This window comes from Bos taurus, chromosome 18 (genome assembly GCF_002263795.3).
Source record: "Bos taurus isolate L1 Dominette 01449 registration number 42190680 breed Hereford chromosome 18, ARS-UCD2.0, whole genome shotgun sequence".
NCBI classification, from domain to species: domain Eukaryota; kingdom Metazoa; phylum Chordata; class Mammalia; order Artiodactyla; family Bovidae; genus Bos; species Bos taurus.
Window position 1 is genome coordinate 1451022 of NC_037345.1, and position 23908 is coordinate 1474929.

General features: G+C 59.8%; 1 protein-coding gene across 1 annotated transcript in view; it reads left to right on the forward strand.

The window, feature by feature from the left end:
• VAC14 (VAC14 component of PIKFYVE complex) overlaps positions 1–23908 on the forward strand; it is a 76423-nt gene that overhangs the window by 39551 nt on the left and 12964 nt on the right. Inside the window, 1 exon segment of the mRNA NM_001082444.1 lies at positions 3146–3278. Within this exon segment, the coding sequence (NP_001075913.1) occupies positions 3146–3278 (133 nt within the window).

Here is a 23908-nt window from a genome sequence, read left to right on the forward strand (position 1 = left end):
GAGCACTCCTGGAGACTTCCTTCTCTCTCCACCCCTTTTCCCCTCCCAGGCCGGCAGCGCTGCCCAGAACCCTGTCTCCAGTTCCACCTCCAGCCGGCTGGTCAGTCAGAGCAGTGGCTGGTGGGCCAGGGAGAAAGGAGGCTGGGAGGGAGCGAGGTGGCCCCCACCCCATCCTTGGTGGTCAGGAGAGGCGGCCGCCCTTGCCCAGCCAGCCCAGCCTATGTTGCCCTCCCGGGCACTCCCCAAGGTTCCCTGCCGGCTCTTGCAGGGCCTTCTCTCCTGGGGCAGCGGCCTTGACTGGAGTCTGCTCTGGCATGTGGAGCCAGAAGGGCCAGGGGCCTCGGGCAGCTCCACGGTCTCTCCCGGCAGCCTCGGAAGGCACCCAGTGCCCACTTAGGTTGCACCCAGCCTCCTGCTCTTTGAAGTAAGTGGCAGAAGCTTCTACGGTAACCACTGCGCTGTGAGAACAGGACCCTCTCGACACGGCATCTCCCACATGTGACTCTGCCCCACCCCTCCCTCCTAAGGGCCTCCTCAGCTCCAGGGGCCACATGGTGGGCCTGGAACTCCAGAGTTGACCGTGGTCCCCAGAGGCGGCCGTGGTTCAGGAGATGGGACCCATTCACCTCAGGCAGTGCTCCTGGTTAGGGCAGGTTTGCTGGTGGTAACACCCCCTCTTGTTTGAGTACAGACTATGTAGGAAGCCCCAGGCCTGGTACATTACATCCTCTGTCTCATTTATTGTGGGCTCTCATGGCCCCCATCTTACAGATGAGAAAACTGAGGCTTAGAGGGGTTAAGAGATCTGTCCAAAGTTGCACAGCTAGTTGGGGGTTGAGTGAAGATCTGATCTCAGGTGTGGTGGACTCCCAAGCCAATCTCTAAACACCATGTTTGGGACTTCCCTCGTGGTCTGGTGGTTAAGAATCTACCATCCAATATAGGGGACAGAGGTTGGGGATTGAAGATCCCACATACCACACGGTGCAGCCAAGAAACGCCCACTGCCTCTGTAAGAACCGAGCCACCCAGGACCTCTCCCCAGCGCCTGCTCAAGTCACCCAGTCCCCAGGACCTGGAGACTGTGGCCCCGGGTGGCGAGGATTTCTTCATGGTCAGTCGCTGTTTTGATCCCTTTGTCCTTTGGAATACTATGGAATCTAAGCCTGCTAATGGATGGGACAGGGACACACCTCCAGAAGGTAGGAGGGGACAGGGACATAAGGACCCATGGTCACCCAGCACCCAGAAGGCTGCAAGGAGCTGGACCCCAGGCCACAAGTACCTCCACGGGTAGGGGTAGCCTATGCCCTCCAGCCAGGCCTCCATGGGGGCAGCAGAATTCATGTCCTCAAGTGTGGGGACAGGGACATGGGGCTCCTCACAACTGTATCCACAGCCATCTCTTCAGAGTCAGCCCCAGCTGGGCCTGGAGTAACTCGATCTGTAAGAATGTGACACTCGATTCTGCAAACAGCCCCTCGGGGGCAGAGAGCAGACTATTTGCCATTCCAGAGACACTCAGGACGGCCCTGGGCCAGGCTCTTCTGGAAAGGGACCCAGAACAACACACTGCAGACAAGAAGTGCCGTGAGGCCTGTCCTTAAACTGGCTTCTCACGAAGGGCTCACCCCAGGCACGATTCACAGGAGCTGTCCAGGAGGTTCCAGAGAGAGGACAGTAGTTTGAAGGTGTGGCTCCTGGTGAGGCATCCTCACAGACGAGTTCACAGCCAGGGGAAAAAAAAATCAGGAAGCACCTTTTCCAGTTCCCAGCCACTTCCCTGTAAGGACCTTGCGAGGATTTAAGGAAGTCTGAGTTCAGCAAAACGATAGACCTCCTGGGAGAAGGTTTCACTGCTGCCTCCTGGCCCCTGCACCTGCTGAAGTCGGCCTGCCAGGGCTCCTCTGTAAGGCTTGCTTACGCTCTGGGCAACGGTTCCACACAGTCGTACTTTGGGTTGACGCTTCTGGGAGCTGATATCCCTTCGCACAGCCAAACTTGATTCCCAGAGACCCCACTCCCTGCCTGTTTCACTGAACGGCACCCTTTAAAAGGGTGACTTTGATAGTATATGAGTTGCATCGCGATTAAATCGTTACCAGAAAAAATCAGATGCCCTATTCGTGCGTCAGGCAGGTGGACTTGAGGAGTCCTGCCATCACCACCACTGCTCTTGGGCTGAGCTCAGCACGTGCTAGAAAGCAAGGGCGGGGCGACTGCAGGGGTGTGTGAACGCACAATGTTGGGGTCGGCCGCAGCACGTCGGCCCCACCCTAGTCCCCTCTGCGCTGGATGCCTTCCACAGGGCCGGGGACAGGGGGTGGGGCAGGGGGTGCTGTTTCTGGCCTTCTGTGTATTTTCAGCTGGGGTGCGTAAGGGAGTGGAGGAGGAAATGGCAACCCACTCCAGTACTCTTGCCTGGAGAATCCCATGGACAGAGGAGCCCGGCGGGCTACAGTCCATGGGGTCACACAGAGTCGGACACGACTGAGCACCCAAGCACATAAGGGGGAGGCCTGGAGTGTGCTTCTGGTTGTAAAGCCACCTCGAGGTCTTCAGGGTGCTACTCTGATAGAGCATCTTTGCCTGAAGATGAAGAATGTCTGATTTCAGAACATCGGGTGCAGGTGAAAACGCCTGGTCACGTTTTGCCAGCATGTGCCGTCTCTTACTTCTTGAGCAGCAGTGGGAAAGGAGTGTGGCCTCTGCCTCTGGGGGTCTGTCGGCTTTATCGACCACTGGGGCTGTGCCTGCTTCCCTCTTTCTTCTCTATGACTTGCCATCTGTTCTTAACCCACCAAAGCCCAGGCGTATTTTATTTATTGGGATGAGTTAAAAATGTGTTCTGTTTTTTCAGAAGCACCTGGCACCTAGCACCTAGTCTCAAGTAAGGAGTCTTCACTAAATGATGGAGTGTCCGCTGGAGGGGTGGCCAGGGGAATGGGTGCGTTTATAGCGAGCAGGGTTGTATCAGCTTGAGCACACGTGTTTGGTCCTTGCTTTTTTGCTGCCAGCGTGGCCCTTGATGGATGGTGTTCCCTCACCTGGTTGCACAGGGACTGTCCCCACCTTTTTGGCATCGATAACTGTTTCCTTTCTGTGGGCATGCAGAATAAACCCCATTCTGTCCCTTCCTCTGTAGGTACCAAAGGCTTGGAGTGTTCTCCTTCCACCCCGACCATGAACTCCTACTTTTACAAGTTCATGATCAACCTTCTCAAGAGGTTCAGCAGTGAGCGGAAGCTCCTGGAGGTCAGAGGCGCCTTCATCATCAGGTCAGTTCCGGGAGCGTCCCTTCTCCCACAGCCTCGAGTTTCATCCTCACATCGTGCAAGGGGTCGAGGCAGCCATGGGCTCTCTGCTCTTCCAGTGTGTGATGGTTGCAGAAAGAGGGAGAAGCCGGGAGAGGAGGCTGAGAAGAGGGGCCTGAGAGGCAGAAAGAAGCCGAGGAGAGAGGGGGACACAGGAAGCCTTGAGGGGCAGGAGGCAGGGAGGAGCCTGCTGAGTGCTGCGGGGAGTGGCAAGCAAGGAAACGGGGGAGCCCCACGGGGAGAGTGGCCACCCTGGGGGTGGTCAAAGGATTGATTCTCAGGAGGAGACGGAAGGGCAAAGAACAGGACGGCACAGTCCCTGCCCATTGGGAAGGACCACGCAGGGCTTCCTGGTGGTGGCAGGTGTCGCCACCCCCTGCTTTCCTGAGCTTGAGGAGGGCAGGGCTTGTCCGCTTCAGCACGCTGGCATCTGGGGCTGGTTAACTCTCAGTGGCGGGGGTGTTCTGCGCCCTCTGGGGTATTGAGCAGCACCCCCCACCCTGACCCCTAGGGGCTAGGAGCACCGTCACTGCCCCTGTCGGGACAGTCAAAAGTGTCCCCATACAGCACCAAGGGCCCCTGGGGTACAGAGTGATCCCAGGTGACAGTCACAGTTACAGAGGGCAGAAGTGGATTCTGAACCTCACTGGCCAAAAGCGGAAGGTTTCCATGTTTGTTTTTTCTCATCGAGTTGGGGACTGAAGGGACCCCCCCCCACCAGGAAAATGACAGACTCTCCCCACATGACTGACAGCTAGCTTCATTCGGCATTCCAAATTGCAGAGGTGTTGGCTCTTTTGATGAGTCCTCCTTGCCTGGAAGACTTTCAGGAAACCAGTGGAGAGAGGGGCCTTTGAAAAAGGAGTTTGAGCTAGTTTCCTCTCTGGAGAGCCCCACTGCAGTGGGTTTTTCCAGCCTCCATCAGCCTGGCATGCCCCAGCGGGGCCTGGGGAGAGGGTGCTGGGGGTCGCCGACCTCCCCAGACAGCACGGAGTGGGTGCGCGTGTGCATGTGCAGGGGCGTTCCCTGTCCCATCACCGAGGGTTTGCGGAGCTGGTGGTCCTGCGTCCCCGTGGTCCTGTGCAGAGCCTTCAGGGTGGCGAGGCTTTGCTTACTCTGGGGGGTCTCCCAGGCGTCCCAGGCTGCTGGGAATCCTTATTGCTGCAGGAGGGGAATGAGAGGAGGCCACGTGCCCACCTGACTCGGTTGGAGCTGGGCTGCAGACCCCTGCACTCCTCTGACTTTGTAGCTGGCCCTGTGTCCCGTCTGTGAGAGAAGGTCAAGCCGGGTCCCTGAGGGGCCTGCCCACCCTGCACGCCAGGACCTCCCAGCACCCAGCTCCCCAGAGAATCCTCGCCCCGCAGCCTTCTGGGGCCGAGTCCATCCAGCACAGCAGTTACTCGCTGCTCTGGGGCTCACGTCCCTCGAGGACCACACTGGGGCCTCCGTGTGCACGGCGCCTGCCCCCACGGCACAGCTCACTCCCAGCCCGCTTAGCCAGCGTGCTCTCCCAGCCCCAGGTGGAGAGCTCCGGGGCAGGACGGAAGGCCCTGTCATTGGGCCGCTCACATATGTTATCCCTCCTGCCATCCTGCCCGCCCCCTGAAATAGCAGCAGCCCTTGGCATGTCCAATCACAGCTTCCTCGGGGCCGCGCTAGCCCTGGGAGGCTGACCAGTGTGCCCCGCCCCCCACGTGGAGGAGGCCTGAAGCCGTGTGCCCTCTTCCTCGTGGTCAGACGGGGTTGAGGCAGAGCTTCGCTGGGGCCCGCGCCTGGGAGGGTCAGCCTGCCCACCTGTGTCCCGACTCATTTCCTTACTTTCCGCTGGTGGCTTTAAAGAAGTGCACACTAGTGATGCGTGCAGACGGCTGAGGTGAAGCCACAGGTCTGATAAGAGACAGTGGATGTTTCTTAACCTGCTCTTTGTCGTGTTCAGCCAACTATAAGTTGCTCCCTCAACCCCCAACATTGAGCAAAGAAAGGAAAGAGACTCTTTTTGCAGTTCCTAGCTGTTGTTCCTGCAGTGGTGCGTTTAGCTCAGGGTCCAGGAACGGCGACTGGAAGGACAGAGGCGTCCGGAGTTCTTGAGGACAGACATTTGGCTGTGGGTCTTGGCCTTGAGGAAGAGGCAGGACCCTCCACAGGCCGGGGAGAGGTTCCCCAACCGCCTGGCCTTCCCGGGCTGCCCCTCCGTGGGGGTTGGGAACAGAGCCCCTGCAGGGGTCGGACATCTGCTCCGTGTCCATGTGGCCTTGTTATCGGGTGGGCATAACTGTGTAGAGGTATGTTGGGTTTGGGGAGGCCAGGGATTCCAAAACCGGATCTCAGCGGGGCTTGCTGTGCCCCGCCCCAGGCCCAGGCCCTTCTTCATGCTGCAGGGACTCAGGGTGGACGGATGCTGAGCACAGGTGGTGTGAGCGCCAGCCCTGCCCACACCAGCCCCCGCCCCAGGGCTCCACGGCGGTCAGGCAGATGCCACAGGCACTTGGGAGCCAGTTGAAGAGGGGGCTTCTCAAGTCAAACGACCTTGGGTTCGAATCCCAGTTCCTCCAGTCTTTAGCTTGTGGACTGTCTCCAAGCCCAGTTTGCTCTGGCTGTAAGACGCTGTCGTTGCACCTGCCCCGTCGTTCTGCAGAGCAAGGTGCAGCAGATGCTGTGCGTTTGGCGCCCGCAGACAGCTAGGGGGTGCCTCTGTCGGCCTCAGGACGCAGCCTCGGCCTCTTCCCCAACCCCGTGCTCTGTGGGGAGGGGAGACTGGGCCCGGCTGAGGGTGAGAGAACCAACCTTCTGTGCCGAGCGCTGGCTCCCAGGGCGCCACCAGCGGTCCGGCCCCGAGTGGGTGTGTGTGTACATTTCCTCTGGCCCATCCCACCCCCCAGCCAGTGCAGACGGAACAAGCACAGGGCTTGTTTTCCCACGAACCGTCCCACTATATTCCAGAGAAGAGGAGAGGAGGGAGAAAACGCAGCCTCTTTGATAAACTGCGACATGAACTCCAGCGCAGCCCAACAGCTGTGATCCTGACAAGGCTTGCTTCTGTGCGGAGCCTGCGCGGCTGAGCACGCTCACCCCCGGCCAGCTCGGCCCTCCGGCGGCCTGGGCCTAATCAGCTGTGCCTCCCCCACCCCGCTTCCTCCCTGCTGCCTTGCAAAGAGGGCTAGCTGGAGAATGCTTTCTTTTCAGCCAGTGACTGTGCTGTGAACTCAGGGCTGCAGCCCCAGCCAGCCCCGTCCATGGTGGCTGAAGTCCCAAGCCCTGTCCCAGGAGAAAGGGAAGCCCCCAAAATGAGGCATTGGGAAGGGGCCCAAGTCTGGCGGGGGGAGCTGTCACGAGGCTTTCTTCCACGAGACCCAGACCCTGAGAAGCCCCACTGGGTACAGCTTCTGGTTCATTCTGGCCCTTCTTCGACACAGACATGCCTGGCAGCTCATCCAGTGCAGCCGAGGCCCAGTGTCCCTAATACGTCCCCTGCTAATCCTGTTCCCCCTCACCGCCGCCCCCGGGCTCCGCAGAAGAGCCCCGCGTTGGGGGCGGGTGGAGTGGGAAACTGGCCACTGAGGGGGGTGGTGGGGCCGGAGCCCGGGCTAGGAAGCCACTGGAAACTGGACTGGTTTTTACTTGTGGGGCGGGAGGGGGCGCGGTGGTGCAAGAGGAGCTCTGTTTTCACGCCGTAATTGGGAAATTCCGCTGTGCTGTCCTCGTGCACTCCTCCCTGGGGACAGGCGGCCCCTGTGGCCGGGGCAGCCCGCAGCGTGGGCCCGCCCTCCCGACCCGGCCCCCGCTCACCGTCTGCATCCCCCGGGCCTTTGGAGTTTGCTCAGCATCAGTGGCACCCTGTTTCCCTGTCCCTTTCTGCGTGACACCATACCTGCCGGGGTCATTGGTTGGCCCCCAGAGCCCATTGTGCTGGTGTGAATGAAAGATGAATCGCAGGACCTGGCCAGACCCTGTTCACAGAGCGGTGCGGAAAGCAGCTTTTCCCACGGCCCCCAGCCTGCAGGGAAGCTGCTGGGAGGCCCAGCTCAGCTCTCCCTCGCGCCCCTTTAACGGATCACGTCATTTGCTCACAGTAAAAACAAACTGCTGTGACAGACACATGCGCCCCTGAGTTTGTGTGCAGAAACAGGTCCCGAGGCTCCTCCCCGGGCTGCAGGAGGATTGGGGTCTTCCGTCAGTCGTCCATGGTGATGGGTCCTCCGCCGAGGGGAAGGGGACGGGACACTGAGCGGGGCTGGGGGCTTTCTTCAGGGGATCGCTCCATCCCTCTCAGGAGCAGCTCTTCTCTCTGTCAGCGTTCAGTCAGCCTGCCCAGCTGCCTGTGGGAACCTTCTGGAGCCTTCCCCCATCACTCCTCTCCAGGGGCCAGGGTGCGTCTGTGAGATGAGACGCAGGACAGCACAGGGAGTGTGTGGCAGAAGCTGCTTTGCACAGCCAGCTCCTGACTTTCATCTCCTAAGCGGAACGACGCTGAGGGCTTGTGAATGCAGGGTGGCCCAAGCCGACATGCCAGAGATTGCCTGCAAGAAAGCCCTGCCCGCAGGTGAAAAGACGTCCCTGGAAGGGGCAAAAACGCAGAGAGCCCAGCCCAGTCCATTTCCACTGCTCTCTCGTCCTTGACAAAATGCCAGCATCCAGCACCTCGCAGAACCATCTGTGACCCAGGGCCTCCCCTAGGCAGTCCGCACGCTGTCCTCCATGTAGAACCCACTCTCGTGCACACTGGAGTTCCCTGCAAGAAGTGACATCTTTTCTTCTGGAGTATGGAAATCACATGCGATGGGCCTTGCTGGGTCAGGCTGGGATTAATTAGGTGCAGCCAGGAGTGTGGGGGAGGAGAGGATGTGCTGGCCAGAGAGAACCCTGTGCAGTGTGCTCTGGGAGTCTGGGGAGTTCTAGAGGGAAGTGGCCCCACATTCCGAGGGTCCTCCTGGATCCTTGAGGGGGCTGCTGGTGGAAGCAGAGGATCGAAGGAGGCTTTGAGCAGGGCTGCTGGGAGGTTAGAGGTAACGGGTGGACTTAGCAGAGGGAGGCCATGTGATCCATGGAGCCAGCGGTTTGCCCCACATCCAGGAGCGCCTGTGGAGGGGAAGGACTCTGGAGCCACCTCGTGCCCACCGCGTGGGATGCCTTAAAAGGCCTCCAGAGACTCATCATATGGGTGGCGGCACCTGCTGGGCCATCCCAGCCTCCAGTTAAAAGTGCTTGCTTTGTAGTCCACACACCTGAGAAGCGTCAGCTCCCTGCACTGTAGCCAAAAGCTGGGAACTAGATAGTGAATTTCCCTCTGAAGCTTGAGAGGTTGTGGAACCTGTAGTTGTCTCTGGATCTGTTTATACCTTACCTCAGGTCGCCAGGAAACTAGCAAAGCTTTGACCTTGGGAAGCCAGACAGCTCGGTTAATTAGAAAGTAGCTGCCGGGGATCACAGTGTAGCAACTGAACAGAATATCAGCAGGTTTGGAATTGGCCCCCAGAGGTCACTTTCATCCTCCGGCTCCCTGGAGGAGGGCTGCACCTGCGCCGGGAGAGACGAGTGGGAGTCCTCGGGCTAAGTGTGCTCTGAAGCTCCAGGAACAGCAGCTGCAGAGGCCAGTGTCCGGTGGCGCACTGTGCCCAGCTCTTGGGAATCTCTGCCTCTGCGCCTTTTCACCTTGGCTTTCCTAGAGTAGGCTGCTCTGGGAGGCGCCTCTGTGGTCCTGCCCTCTCCCCACAAGCATATTCTTCTAGCAGGTGACCACAGAGATCACATACACACACTCATACTCAAGTTCAGTAAAACACGCTGAAGGGTTTCCATCACGTGCTGTTTGGAAAAGGCGTCAGACCAGCTGCCCCTTCCACGTGGAAGGAGAGCTCCCGTCTCTGAGCAGATGCGTCGGAAGGGCCCTGGCCTGGGGGAGTCTTGGCGCCAAATGCAGGCTCAGACGGCAGGCACCCGCCCACGTGACAGAGCGCAGCACGCGGGGAGGGGGCTTTGTAAGCCCAGCTGCACGCTCATGGGGTCCTGGGCAGACAGTGGGAGTCTCCTTACAAGCAGGCAGCTTGGCTCCCAGGAGAGCGTGGGCGCTGGGCCTTTGCCCTCACCCTCGAGTCTCCCTGTGGCCCAGGAGCCCCTGCGCCTGCCCCTCACCCATGTCTCAGGGCACCTCCAGGGGCGCTGTGCACCCACCGTGGAGCCCAGAGCCCAGGGCCTTAGCTGTCTTCTGGGTGCTGGAGGCTGTGGGGGAAAACCGCCCAGCGTCCAGCCTGGACTTGCTTTTCCTCAGCCTGGCTGGATGGGGCCTCTCCAGGCATCGCTGACCCACAGGGAACCCTTCTGTGGCCACCCCCTCGCCACCCTCTCCCGGCTGTCAGCCTCTGCCTGTCCCCACTCGGAAGGGGACCGAGGATGAGTCTGCAAGTCCCTCCCCGTCTCCCTCAGGCCCCGGGCCTCCAGACTCCTGCCTGCCCGCCACGCTGGCCTGTTTCCGGTCTGTATTTAGATGACATCATCTCACAGGAACTGCCTGGCTCTCGGACAGGGACTGACTGTCTTTCTTGGTCTAAATCTCCGTTTTGATTCTTGCTCAGAAGAACAAGTCTCAACCCCTGTCTCCTCCCAGCTCGTTTGTTTTTCCTCTGGTTTATCACAGTTGCTCACATCACCTACATTGGCCTCTCTCTCTCTCTTTGAAGCTGAGCTGAGACAGATTTCAAGTGCCGTCCTGAGGCATCTCGTTTTTCTCCAGCCCTCTGTCAAGCATCTGTCTCCAGCCATGCCTGTGACTCTTTCCCTTCCGACGCTGCTTTCCTGGGCGTGAAGTTTGTCCATCTCCACTGGCCGCACGCCCATCGGGGCTGCAGTCACGGTCCAACGCCCCAGCTCCTGCTCTCGCCCGTGACCACCTTCCCTGAACGTGGGGCTGTCTGAGCCTCCTCGTTTCATTCTCCCAGAGAGCTGCCACCCTAGCCAGATAACGGAGCTCCCGTCTGCACCCGCAGCCTTGTCATCGGCAGACTCGGAGCCTCCTGTGTCCCCGGTTCTGCCTTGTTTTCTCTGCCATTTTGCTGTCTCTCTGGCAAAGCCCTCTTTTCTTCACCACGTGACGATGACACGTTTGGCTTCTGTGCCGCACGTCCGTCTCCTCCTGGTCAGGCCACCGTGGCAGCCTCTCCTCCCTCTGTGGCTCAATTTCCACGAATCCTTTTTTTTTAATGTAAATTTTTCATTAAATAACACCATACCATATAGGTATGTGAATCGTAAGTGTCCTACAGCTTGGCTAGTTTTCGCCGGGTCCCTGTATCCAGGTAATGAGTGATGAAATCAAGAAGCAGAGCGTTTCTAGCACCCAGAGGTCCCTCTCGCGTCTCCTCCCTACTCTTCCTCCCCCAAGTAGGCACTGACCTGACTTCTAACTGTACATTCGTGTACCTGATTTTTTTGTTTTTGTTTTTGGAGGGTTTTTTGTTGTTGTTAACCTGATTTTTTGAGCTATATATAAACAGAATCATACAATCTGTGCTCTTTTATAAGCTTTTTTTTTGGCCCACCGCGTGTTTATGAGAGTCACTGTGTCCACATAGCAGCAGTTCACATGTCTGTCTCGTCCCCCCTGTGTGAGAGCAGAGGCTCACCTGCCCATCCTGCTGCCGTGGGCAGCTGGGCATCTGGGCTGTCTTCTTTGGCACTGCTGTGGATAATGCTGCCTTGGGCGTCCCTTCCCGTGTCTTCTGGTGGGCACGTGTGCACGTTTTTCTTAGACAGCGCCTGGGGTTTGCCGGAGCAGGGCCATACACGTGTTTAGCTCTGACAGAGAACTGTCCTAGCCGCACCGGTCTCCGCTTATATCCAGGATGTGTGAGCGCTTTTGTTGCTCATGTCCTCACCAGCACTTGGATCATCACTTTGCTTTCAGCCGTTTTGATGGGCTTGTGGTGGTATCCCCAGGTGGGCTTTCGTTTGTTTGGCTTTGGCCATACTGCCTGGCTTGCAGCCTCTTAGTTCCCCAACCAGGGCTTGAATGCAGTGGTCCCGTCGCTGGACGCGCAGAGTCCTAACCCGTGGACCACCAGGAGACTCCCCTCACCTGTGCTTTTCATTTTCATTTCCCTGAAGACCATGAAGCTAAAGAACTTCTCATCGCTTTTTTGCCTTCTGGATATCCTCTTTTGCAATGAGCCTGTTTAAATCATTTCCCCGTTGGGTTTCTGGTGAGTTTCTTACTGATCTGTGGAAATTCTTTATACGTTCTGAATTCAAGTCTCTCCAGCGTGTGTACTGTAATTATCTCCTGCTTTGCGGTTTGCCTTATCGCCCCCTTAAAAGTGTCTCTGATGAACAGAAGTTCTTTATTTCTAATGTAGTTCAGGTGACACGTTTTGCTTCTCAGCATTTTTTACGGTTTGTGGTGCTTTTCTCAGGGGATTAGGAGCTCGTGAGAACCAACCATGGAGCTGCCCGTGTCTGGTAAGCATTCCCAGCGCGCTGGACTCCGAGTACAATCCGCCTAAAGCCCAGAGGCATTAGAGCTCCGCGCTGGACAGGGTCTCGGAGGCCACCTTCTTTCCATCCCCCCCGTCAGCTGAACCCCAGGGCTTCTGGGTTAGAGCCACTTAGATATAACTACAGTTGTCAGCAGTCTTGGGGTCACAGTCACCAATACAACAAGGGGCCTTGCCTGGCCCTTAGAGTCAGACCGAGGTGTGGGCTGCAAGGCCCGGGGACTTGGCGTCTCCTTGTGGTGCCATCTCTCCTCTCAGCCTGTCTGCGGTCAGCCTCTCTGCTTTGGCCTCGCTTGTTGGCAGGGAGGTGGCCCCTGTGTCTCACTCCATGTGCTGGCTGTGCCCTGCAGGGTCATGGGCCCCTGGGTGGGGCGGAGCGGAGTGGAATGCTCTCCAGAGGAAAGGGCCTGCAGCCGCTCAGCTGAGCATCATTCTCCTGTGCGAAAGTGGAGATAGTAGCCGCCATGGTCTCCTGCCAGTTCCCGGGAGGTTAAGTGTCCCCACAAGACAGTGCTCCGGGGAGTGTCTTGTACCTGGTGATTGTGCGGGAGGTTCTGGTGGTGGCAGTGAGGATCCTTGCGATGAAGCTCCCTCCCTCTCTGCATGTCCATCAGGGAGCCGGGGCTGGGGGCCTGGCACTCCCGCTCCCCCGTTCCCAGCCCCTGGCTCCTCCAGTGCCATCCGCGGCTGCTCCCTTGGGCTCGGCTCCTGGAAGGCAGGCGCTCTGTGGCTGACTGTCGCTGTCTCTTGTCTTCTAGAGAAGCGTAGGCAAGAAAGCTGCTGAGCAGACTAAGGCTAAGACTTGCCCCCCGGCGGCCTCCCCTCCTCCGTCCCCACCCCCACGCCCTGCCCGTTGGGACTCGGTTGCAGTCGGGACACGGACTGGCAAGCCCGAAGCAGGAGCCCCCCTGGGCCTCCTCAGGCCCAGGTCTCTCCTCCCCATCAGCCCCATGCCGGGTTGGGGTCTCAGGACCTGGGCCTGTGCCCCACTCCCACGGGGAAGAGGGGCTGCTGCTTATGGAAAATTGGTTCTGGAACCAGAACCCCAGGCTGTGGACAGGAGACCCAGCTGGCGTCCACTCTGTGGTCAGCCTCAGTGCTTCCTGGAAAGGTGTATGAAGCAGGCGACACCGAGGGCCCTCCAGGGCGGTGGTGGAAGAAGGGACCCCCTCCCCTCTGCCTGCAGCCTAATTGCCCAGCTGTGGCGGGTGGGGAGCCGTCTGTGTCCCTTTGACCTTCCCGGAGACCACCATGGGGGGCAGGTGGGCGGGGGGCGGCACCTGAGGAGTCGGGCCTCCAGATGGTCTGATCCCTTTTCTGTGGTTCCCATTTGCAGCGCTGCACCGTGCCAGGGGCTAGGCCTTGTCTGCTGTGTGCTGCTGTGTCACTGACTCAGACCCAGCCCTGCCCCCAGCAAGGCCGCTCATTCTGTCTCCCCACCTAGGCCCCAGCGTGGTGGCCCCAGGCCATGACTCAGGGGACGAGGGGCACCTCAGTTTGGGCTTGGGGCTCAGTTTGGCACCCAGGAGGGGCCTTGAGGGCCAACCAAGGCCTCTCACACAGGAGGGGACTCGGGCTCTGCCCTGCGCCACGCCCGGGCTAGGCCGCTACAGACCCAGCCCCCGTGGTCCACGGGGGGCACCCTCGGGTCGTGGTGGCAGGAGCGTTGTGGGACAGGCAGGGAGGAGCACAGGCTCACCCAGGCGGCGGCAGGGTCACAGGTGCACGCCTTCTTCTGGGGCTGGTCCTGGGGCGACCTCAGCGTACTAGGCCCCGAGCCAGCCCTGGGCACACGCTCCTGCCTTCACCCAGGTGGCAGTCCAGTGACACAGCAGACGAGTGACTAAGAAATATGAGCCCCGGTGCCGTGGCTCCCGCTCTGGAGGAAACGGCAGGCTCGATGGGGCCCACAGGTCTGAGCCTGCAGGGAGGTGGTGCCCGGCAGCTCCAGCAGAGCCAAGAAGCTGCGACCTGGATCTTATGTTTTCTCGGAGCATAAAAGTGCCCTAGTTTTCCCTCTCCTCAGGCTCAGCTGAAGCTACGCCAAGAACTAGCTTTTAAAGGCTGCCTGAAATGTGGTTTGGAGCCAAGAATCTATAGAGCCAGTGCATTTGTGACCTTGTTGAAAACGCTTACTGAGGAAAATCAGGGGGTAGGATTTGGGGGGTAGGATTTGGGAGCTGGCTTTTTGTTGTTGTTGTTTTTCCTTTTGAAAATTAAAAAAAAAAAGCCACCGCTTTGGCCCTCCTCACCCCCTGCTTCCCCCCCTGAACTGGGCCCCCGCCACCCCCCCCCCGCCGCCGCCGTGCCCGAGTCCGCTGGCCCCAGGCGCTCAGCCCTTCCGCTCTCCATGCCTCCCCCACCCCACTCCCTCTCCATCCCCCAGCGCTTCAGGAATGAAAATACCAAGTGGGTAAAATTAAGGAGCCGGGTAGAGCCCTGGAAATTAGGCCACAGCTGTCAGGCCAGGCAAGAGTCCTCATCTCTGAATGGACTGCCGAGAGCAAGCGCTCGCATCCCCCCCCGCCCCCCGTGAGCGTGGATCAGAGTCCTCAGCTCCCCGCCCCACTCCGGAGGGGCTGCTGCTGCTGTGCCAGCCTCCACTCTTCACCGAGCAGGCCTCAGAGATGGGGTCCCAGTGCCCTCCCGGGGGGCCCCAAACTTGAGCAGCAGTGATGCTCTGTGGGAGCACATGGTGGGGGGGTGCCCAGCACAGAGGGAGGGGTCCAGGGAAGTTTCTGGAAAGAGAGGCAGAGTCCCTGAGCCATGGAAAATAAGGCACTCGATGGCGGGGAGGTGGTAGGAGAAGGTGCTGTGTAGGAAAAGTGTGCTCAGAAGCCCAGGGCCAGAGCGTGGGCCCCCATGGGGCCCCGGGCAGGCTCAGAAGGCCCTCTGCACCTGCTGCGGGCATGCGCAAGTGCTGAGAGACACCCCGACACATGGCCACGCTGGGGTGGGTGGCACCGAGCCGGGGGACTGCCTGAGTTCCCAGAGCCCCGTTCCCCACGCTTCCGTGAATGGCAGGGAAGTGGGGCCCAGGGCTCGCGGTGATGGGAACGCTCACTGTCCATCTCCAGCTGCGCCGTTGGCCTCCTCAGACACCAGAGGGTGGTTAAGGAGCGGCTCAGGAAGCTTGCTTTACAAGGGACATGGCCATTACATCGTTCTGGAAGGTTCAGTGGTCCTGGGGCCGGCAGTGTGAGCAAATAACTTGAACTGAGTCTCAGACCTTCTTGATGCCCAGACGTCCCTGCCGTGACGCGTGCGGCTCTGTCAGGCAGCTAGTCCCAGGTGTCTGTGAGCTCAGCCAGCTTGCCTTATCTGTCCCCAGAGAGGAGTCAGCCTCTCCCTGTCTCCTACGGGAGCTGATCCCCTTCCTGACAGACTGGCCTGCCTCCTTCAAGTCCACTCCTGAGGGGCCTCCCGCCCCTCTCTGCCGGTAGCCCCTGGCCTGAACAGTTGGCAGGTTCCTGGGATTACCTCACTTCCTTCCTACCCTTCAAGCCTGAGCCACCACCCCAGTCCAGTTCCTTCTGCTTCTCCTGGCACCCCCAAGTAGCATGGTAATTGCTTTCTCAGGTCTTCAGCTGTGCACCCCGCCTGTGAGTATTTCCCGGTCCCCTGACCCTCTGCAGGAAGACCCTGCGGGGAGCAGGAGGGAGAAAGGACTGTGCCCCCATCCCCTCCCCTGCGGTCCTCTGCCCTGTCTCCTGCCAGCGGTGCCTGCGGTAGCAGCAGCACTGCCGCGTTCTGCCGCAGCCCCATCACGCGGTCCGAGGGCACACTCCCCCCAGGATGGGGTGCCAGGCTTGCTGGGATAGGGCAGCTGCCCGATGATACCCATCCCCAGCCCAGATCCTGGGAAGGTCACAGCTTCTGTTTCATTTTTGTGGTGTTTGGAGAAAATTCAGGCATCCCTTTACATGCTTCGTCTTCCTGAGCCAGCGGGGGCGCTCCTAGGAGAGGAAAGACAGCCATCAAAGATGTGCCTACAGGCCAAGCATAGTGGCCGCAGAGTGGAGAGCCCGGCTCGGGGAGGAGAGGCCAGAGAGGGAAGCAGGATGGATGGGCCTGGACAGGCGTGAGCGCCCTGGGCCCCGGCCCCTGCTGGCTGTCTCCTCAGCCCCGCCGCCTTCCGCAGCCCTGACCTGGCTCTGGCCTCCCCCTTGGAAGGGGCATCTAGAAAGGCGGTCCCCAGACCTTCCATTCTTGAAACCGGAAGGTGCTTACACAAGGCACACGTGACTTAAGTAGCCGCACAGGAGGGAGGCTCCCATGCGAGGCTGCAGTCTCAGATCTCCCCTGACCTGGCTGCATCTCACCCACCAGCCCCAGGCCCTGGGGTGGAGGTGGCTTTCCAGCATTGGTGGGAGGCCGGGCCTTCGTCTCCGTTAATAAGACTTTGCTCTTCTGCTCAGACTCTATTTCAGGAGAAGCCACCCCGTAGTAGGCACTCCTGCCTCAGAGTGGAGCCAGGCGTCTTCTCATGTGAGGAGTGTTATGCTAATCACTCCTTGCAAACAGGCAGACTCTGTAGGAGGTTTGCCTGGTTTTATATGAAACCTACGCCTTTGAAGCAAAGAGCCACCGTGGCTAAAAATACCATTTCCCGGCTGTTGATCCTCTCATCTGTGCTGTGCTTGTTTCCATTGTTAAATCTCACTGCTCCGCCTCCGAGATCTCCACGAGGGGGTCCACAAGATCCCCAAACGTTTAGGTTTCTAAGTGATTTCCGGATTGTTTTAAAAGACATTTTAACCCATGTAAGATAAAAATGGAAATAACCCAGGAGAATAGTGTGAAATGTGAGAGACCCTCCCCACCCCTTCCTCCCCCACAAGTAGCCTCTGCTTTCCGTTTCATGTACCTCCTCCCAAAACTTGTCTTTGTGTTTACAAACGTGTGATTCTGTTTGGCTGTGGTGAAAGTTGTGGTTTTCTGGCAGAGGGTTCCAGACTCAGAGTCATTCTGCCGCTTGCCCTGTGTTCATTAACACATCAGCCGTCGTTTGACAAGCGAATCCATCCAGATCCCGAACTCGTCGGGACGCTGCCCTCTCTTCTTCAGGCCGCAGCGGGCCGGCTCAGGGTCACCTCTCCCTGATCAAGGCTGCCATTTCGGGGTTGAACTCCATCGCCCAGACCGTGGACTGTGGGCAGTTGTGAGGGGGTGCTGGGGGTTCCCCAGCAGACCCCTTGGCTGACACACTCTGCGGGGGAAGGCAGGGGGCTGTCTCTTCTGTAACCGAGACCTGGGACTCCTCAGGCACCTGCAGGACACCGTCCTGTCTGGAGCCCTTTCTCATTCTCATGTGCTTAATCCCATAAAGATCTCCTAGGCTGGAAAGGGACATTCGGATGAAAAGCCTATTTCATGCATCTTAAATTTCCCTGAAAATGACATCACAAAAGAAATTTTTGCAGCCTCCTGACAGCGGGTGGAGGGGGGAAGAGAAACCCCCTTTGCATTTGGCCACAGAGAACTGAAGCAGTCCCCTCCACGCTCTCTTTGTCCCATCCCTTCGGCTGTGACCCTGCCATCCTCCCAGCCCTTTCACTCTGATCTCTTCACATTGTCCAAGAGACTCAAGCCCCAAGGCTGCTCTGATATTTGCTCTTTGTTACCAGCAGTGGGTATTAGCGTTTCACTTCCCAGTCTGTTCTGACGTTTATCTCAGTGCCCTTTAAGTGGGCACTTGTGAAGAGCTACAGAAAATGATCTCAGATCGTAAAATTCCGTAAAACTCCCAGACGAACGATTGGAAGGCCAGAAAGGCACTAATGGTTCTAGCTCCTTGGAGAAGGTTCTCTCCTGTGGAAGCCAGATGTGGCCAGGAAGGCAGGGGAGGTGCATGCGGGGAAGAGGAGCACTGTGCTTCCCCCCTGGGGCCTCTGAGGCTGGGACCCAGGGGAGCGCTGTGCTTCCCCACCCCCCGGGGCCTCTGAGGCTGGGACCCAGGGGAGCACTGTGCTTCCCCCACCCCATCCCCGGGGCTGCCAGGCTGGGACTGAGGGCAGGGTGGCCACTCTGTCCAGGCCAGAGGGCTTAGCTCCCTTGCACCCTTCCAATGGAGCAAGTCAGGGCTGTGCACATAGGACCTGGGACCCTAAGGCGGGGACAAAGCAGAAAGTCAGGGGAAGCTAGGACGCAGGCCCTGGATGGGTGGGGAGCGGTTGGAGAAGGAGAGCAGCCAAAGCAGTCGGAAAAGGAGAGTGGTCGGAGCCAGGCCCAGGCTCTGCAGCCCTTTGCCGGGGCCGTGAAACAACTACCCACGGAGAGCAGCATCGCCGGGCTGGCAGCAGTTCAGGGCGGCGGTTTTCAGTCCTAACCGGGAATACGCGTCACCTACTCCTGGAGTCCCGGACAGTCTTTGGGTGACTCGTGTGCAGCCGGGTTCAGGGGTCTCTCAGTAAGGGGCTGTTGCTGACGTGGAGGGCCTCCTGGTTCTGGAGGGTCACTGTGTGACCTTCTGGCTGGGCCAGGACACTGAGACATGAGGTACGTATGGCGCCCACGGGCCGGGCACTGAGGCTGCCGCCACAGAAGATGGGAACCCTTCAAGGCACATCCTTAGAGGATCACATGGGAATGTGAGATACCAGTGGATCACTGTGGTTGCCTGGGACCCACACCATGAGGGCAGCCCGTTCGAGTGAAGAATTTAAGGAGGGGGACATTCTGGCCTGGGTGGGGTGACCATGTGGGCACCAGGCTGCTGGGCCCAAGTCTGGTGGCGGCGTTGAGAGGGGCAGCGTGGGGGGACACTCAGGCCTCTGTGTCCCGGCCCAGGGTGACTAAGGGGGAAAGGAGGCGCTCGCTGTCCGTAGGTGCTTGTGGTCGCCTCACCAAGCAACAGGGAGTGATCCTCAGCCTGGAGCGAAGGACTAGTTTGGGAAGAACAGGATGGAGTAGAGGAAAGTGTGAACAGAGCAGCTTGCTAACAGGAAGGCTGGTGGGGCAGGGGGCGCCCAAAGCCATTCCTGGGGACAATGGAGCAGGCCGTCGGGCCCCCAACTCCCGGCACTTCTGTTACCTGCTGCCTCACTGCTCGGAAGGTCACCCCCACCGTTTGAGGGGAAAAGTGTCAGCGATTCAGCGACGCCTTCCCTTACCTATCCCCTCCACCTCAAGGGACCCTGACGATTAAGGGCACGTGTCATGAGGTCTGTGTGCCTTAGGCATTCTGGTCACAGGGAGCTGGAGCCCTCAGGTGGAAAGAGGGCCTAGCCCAGGAGGAGAGGTCTGTCCTGCAGGTGACACCCAGTTGACTGTCCGAAGGAAGGAAACTTGAACTCTGGGTCAGGGATTCGACTGCACCGTGGCCCGGCAGTGCAGCTTGGACCAGCCCTGGGTTTCAGTTTCTTGGAGCGCTTGGTCTCTGAGGGCCTCCGTGAGCCTGGCTAGACACTGGCAGGGCGTGGATGGCAGCCAGGTCTGGGCCAGGAAGCAGTATGCCAGGCTGGATGGGCGCTGACCTTGAGGCGCCTGCAGCCTCTTCCAGGCGGGGCCCTCCTCAGCGGGAGGCTGCATGTGTCCAGAGGGAGCCCCCTGACAAGGGCAGGAGCTTGCAGGGCTTCAGAGGGGAGGACCATTCCATGCAATTATCTTGACAATCCACCCGTGGGACCCCCAGGCCTGCAGGGCTCAGGGTCGTTTCCCCGGCAACTCAGCCTGGACTCAGAGCATGGGAGTCGTCGGACTGAGACCCCTGCTCCTCCCAGACCTCAGGCAGCAGCTGGTCTGGGCCCTGCTGGTGGGGTCACCCCCATGAGTTCCTTCCTCACCCCCACTGGGCTCCCCAGCTCTGCCTCCTGCCTCACCCCTTGGAGACGGGCCACCACCCCAGCAGAGCAGCCTCGGTGCGGGCGAGGTCACTGCGGGCCGGGGATGGCCGTGTGGCTGCTAGGTGCCCACCACCTGCAGAGGCAGCTCAAGGGTGGGGTGCAGTGGGAGGAGCTGGTTTGCTGGTAAACTGCCACAGGAAGGTTCTGGAGAAAACCAGGCTCCAGTCCATCAGAAGGCCTAGTGAACCTGTAGCCAAGGTGCCCTCTGCCTTCCCGCAAAACCATCCCATCTTCCAGAAAAAGCCCATCAGAGCCCCTGGGTGAGCCAGGTGAATGGCGAAGCAGCAGCGAAGCACTCGGGCACCAGGGAGGGCCGGCCAGATAGGACCTCAGCAAGGCTCTGGCCCTCACCCTCGTTTTCCACAGATGAGGACGGCTAAAGCCACTCCTGGCCCATGTGAAAGGGGCTTTAGGTACCTGACAGGCCTAATATGGAGAAAGCACTCACAGACGTCTGTCCTGTGGGGCCAACGCTGAGGAAGCCGTGACTCAGCTTGAAGGGAATCCCTGTGATGGGAGAGGCAGAGCCCAGGCCCCTCTCAAGGGCTGGCTGCAGTTGATTGTCATGGAGACCACAGGATTTCCCACGCCGGCCCTTCCCTTTCTTTTCTTTTCTCGGGAGGGCTCAAAAGATGAAATGTTCTGAAGCCATGGGCTTCACCTCCCAGGGTTTGAGGCTTGGAGCCTGGAGAGAGAGCCCCCAGAGGCTTCCTCGTCCTTCCGTGGTGTCCCCAGAGCCTCTGGCAGGGGGTCACACCCCTGCCACCTGACGTGCCTCCAGCCATGTTCAGGGCAAGCTCCCTGTGGGACCGAGGTGCAGCCTCCTTTCTAGGACACAAACTCGGACGTTGTCTGTAAGTCAGCCCTATGTGGTTCACAGCCCGCCTGACTCCCTGGCTGCCCAAGCACGCAGTTCTCAGTGCCAGCTGAATGCCACACCAAAGTGACCCAGGCCATCCTGCCCTCCTGTCAGTTAACTTCTGGCCCACAAGTATCCATCTCCCCATTGCCCCCAGCGGCACAGGCCTGTCAGGGGGGCCAGAGGCGCTTAGAGCACATGGGGGCCTGGCTTGAGCAGGCTGCTGCGGCACATGGGAAACACAGGCCAGTGGGTCGTGTGGCACTGGCTGCTCTCCTGGGGATGGGCAGGAAGGAGGGAATAGGGGTCACCTCTCCCGGGCTTCCCTCATAGCTCAGTTGGTAAAAAATCTACGTGCAATGCAGGGGACCTGGGTTCGATTCCTGGGTTGGGAAGATCCCCTGGAGAAGGAAATGGCAACCCACTCCAATATTCTTGCCTGGAGAATCCCATGGACAGAGGAGCCTGGCAGGCTGCAGTCCATGGGTGTGCAAGAGTTGGACATGACTGAGTGACAAACAGACTTCTCCCCGCTCTGCCCCCTCTCTCTGTGGTCCCTGGAGCAAACCCCGAGCTTCCAGAGAGGCCCTGGGCGCTTCCAGGAGACCACTTGGTTTTCTCAGCCCCTCCTGCCCTAAGGAGGCCTTCTCAGAAGGTCCCTGGATGAGCCCCATTCAGGCATCTGCCCCCAGAGCCTGCCACACCCTCTGGAACAGGGTCAAACGAGCTGGGTGGGCCAAAGCCCCTTCCTTCCCATCCCTCTGCCTCTCCCCATCTGCCTCTCTCCACCTCTGCTGCACCGACTCCCAGCAAGACCCAGAAAAACAAGTCCTCATACCCTCTCCTCCCACCACACACCCCCCAAAAAAAACTTCTCAGGGTATCAGACACATTGGCTGCATCAGACACGATGAATTTTTAAGGCATGAGTTGGCAGGGTTACCATGGCTGCCTCTGCCCTGAGGGGCACACTGCTGAGGATTGATTGAAATAAATAAAACAGATTTACAACTTTCATACTTGGGAAGCAAAGAGCTGGAAGGGAAGAGAAGCCGGGGGCTGTAGGGGAGGAGGCAGGGAGCTCTCTAAACTTCAGAAGGGAGCCCATGGCCTCCTCCCCCATCTGAATGTCTCAGCGACCTGAGAGCCACTTTCTCTTTAAATTCCTAAAGGATCCCAGCTGTTGGAACAAGGGGCAGGGACCAGGCGGGAGGGCCCTTTCCTGTGGGAATGACTCTGGGCCCCGAGTTCCCTGTGCTCGACATTAGGCCGCGCTTCAGAGTTACGGCTGTGGGGCTCCTGGCAAAAGCCTGTTTCGTTGGCCTTGGGGCCGAGGGGCCACGGACACGACCTAGGGCCAAAAGGGAGAGGAACTGAGGACCCGGCCCTCCGTGCAGGGTGCTAGCAGCTGGGGATGGAGATCAGAGGGGGACCCAGGCTAGAGGGAGAAGGCGGGTACTCTGGGGAGACAGTCTGCCTGAAGCCCACTGGCCAGCCCTGAGTGCTCCTCCAAGGTGGGCTCCACGTGCAGTCTCGCAGGGAGCCTGACTCAGGACGCCTGCCCGCTCACCTCCCGCAACCCAACGCCCCACCCCTACCCCCACCCACCCACCACAGGCCACACCACCCCCTGAAGAGCCGAGCTCATGGGGGTGGTCCCCCAGCCCAGCCCCTCACGGGGTGCCGGGTGGGCTGGATGGCCGGCTGGAGACGGAGGCGTGACGGACCCGGCGGGCAGCACTGGCGGAGGACGCAGAGGATGCCCCCACGAGCATTCAGGGCAGCCTCAGACACAGCGGACAGACCTGCCTGCATCGGACACCATTGGTTGGGCCCAGCCAGGCAGGAGGCACCGAACGAAGTCACTGGCGTCGCCTGTCCCCCGTGTGGCACTAACACAGCACGACTCCTCGAGGTCTGGAGGGCCTGGGAAGGACTGGTCCCCTGACTCCTCAGGAGGCAGGGGCCCTGGGGAGTGGCGGCCACCCGCTGGGCCCAGGACCTGGCAGCTGAGGCTCGTTTTGAGTTCTCTCTTCGTCGTGGGGCAGTGAGCAGGGAGGCGAACGAGGGTTGAAGCAGGAACAGACTGTATTAGTAGTGACTGGGGAAGGCTGGGGGAGCAGGAGGCAGCCCCCGCGATTATGCCCATCTCAGCAGCAGCGTCCCCTTCTGCTCAAGTGGGGTGAGTCCAGAGTCTCCCCTCCAGGCCAGCTATTCGGTGCCCGGTGCTGGTGGCCATACCGTTAGTGGGGGTAGCTAGTGACTCGAGACGGTCAAGAGTGGGAAAGCCCTCCAGCCTCCATTTCCCCTTAAACTTCTCTTGAATCCACCTGATGCCAGTTCCACGTCCCCCAACTGGTAACCGGGCTGACTCGCCAGTGGGATGAGTTGTGCCCACCAGCTGGTCCCAAACAAAGCACCCTCTCTTCATGGATCAAACATATTGTCTGCTTCAGCTTTTCTACAAAAAGCCAGGCCTGAGCAAGGAGTAGGGAGGGGAGGGCCGGGCAGCCGCCCCCAGCGCCCCTCGAGAAAGGATGAGCTCACTTCACTTCCCAGCTAGCTCTGGGCAATAGGCTTGGTGTTAGAACCGGCAGGGCTGGGTGCCGGGGGCGTCGACATGCCCTGACTTGGCGACAGGCGCCAGGGAGACCAGAAGGGAGCCCGGGGACCTGGGAAGGCTTGGCTGACAGCATGGGTCGGGGAGTGTGACTTCGCTGGTCCTGTTTTTGGAGGGTATAGGGGAGTGGGGTCATGGGAAGAAGTCTCCCGTCTTCTCCCAGAGCCACATGGCTGACTTCAGATTTCCCAGCAGGAAAAGCAGCAGGATGCTTCCCCAGGAAAAGTGCCCATGCTCGGGCCCCTGCCCGCCAAGAGCTACTCTGGTCCCCTGCCCCTCCACATGGGCCTGGCCCCCAGCTGTCCCCACCGTCCATGCCCCCCTCCTCTGTGCCAGCCCATGCCTGCCCCGGGCCCCCTCTATCCCAAAAGGACTGGGCCCCCTCCTTCAGCACCCCCACTATCAAGACGGCCTCCCCCAGGCACCCTGCCCCATGCACCGCCCCCAGGCCCGCAGGATGAGCCCGGGAGAGCAGGGCCTCTTCTCACGTCCTCTGCACACGGCCCGGCAGGGGAGGGTCTCGGTCCCCACACCAGGGCGTGGCCTTGCCCAGCTTGGCCCTGGTCCCTGGAGAAGAAGCGGTGCGTGGGATCTTCCCACACCAGGACAGAGCGAGGACCCGCGGCCTCGGGGCGCCACCTGCCCTCTCCAGGCCCTGCCAGGCCGGTTGAGGTCTTCCTCCTGCCCACTCTGGCCCATGGTCACCTGAAGCAGGGGCTGTAGGTGGGCTCCAGGCTGGACCAAGGGCAGCACCTCCCACCATGGCTGGGGCCGTTCAGGGGCAGAGT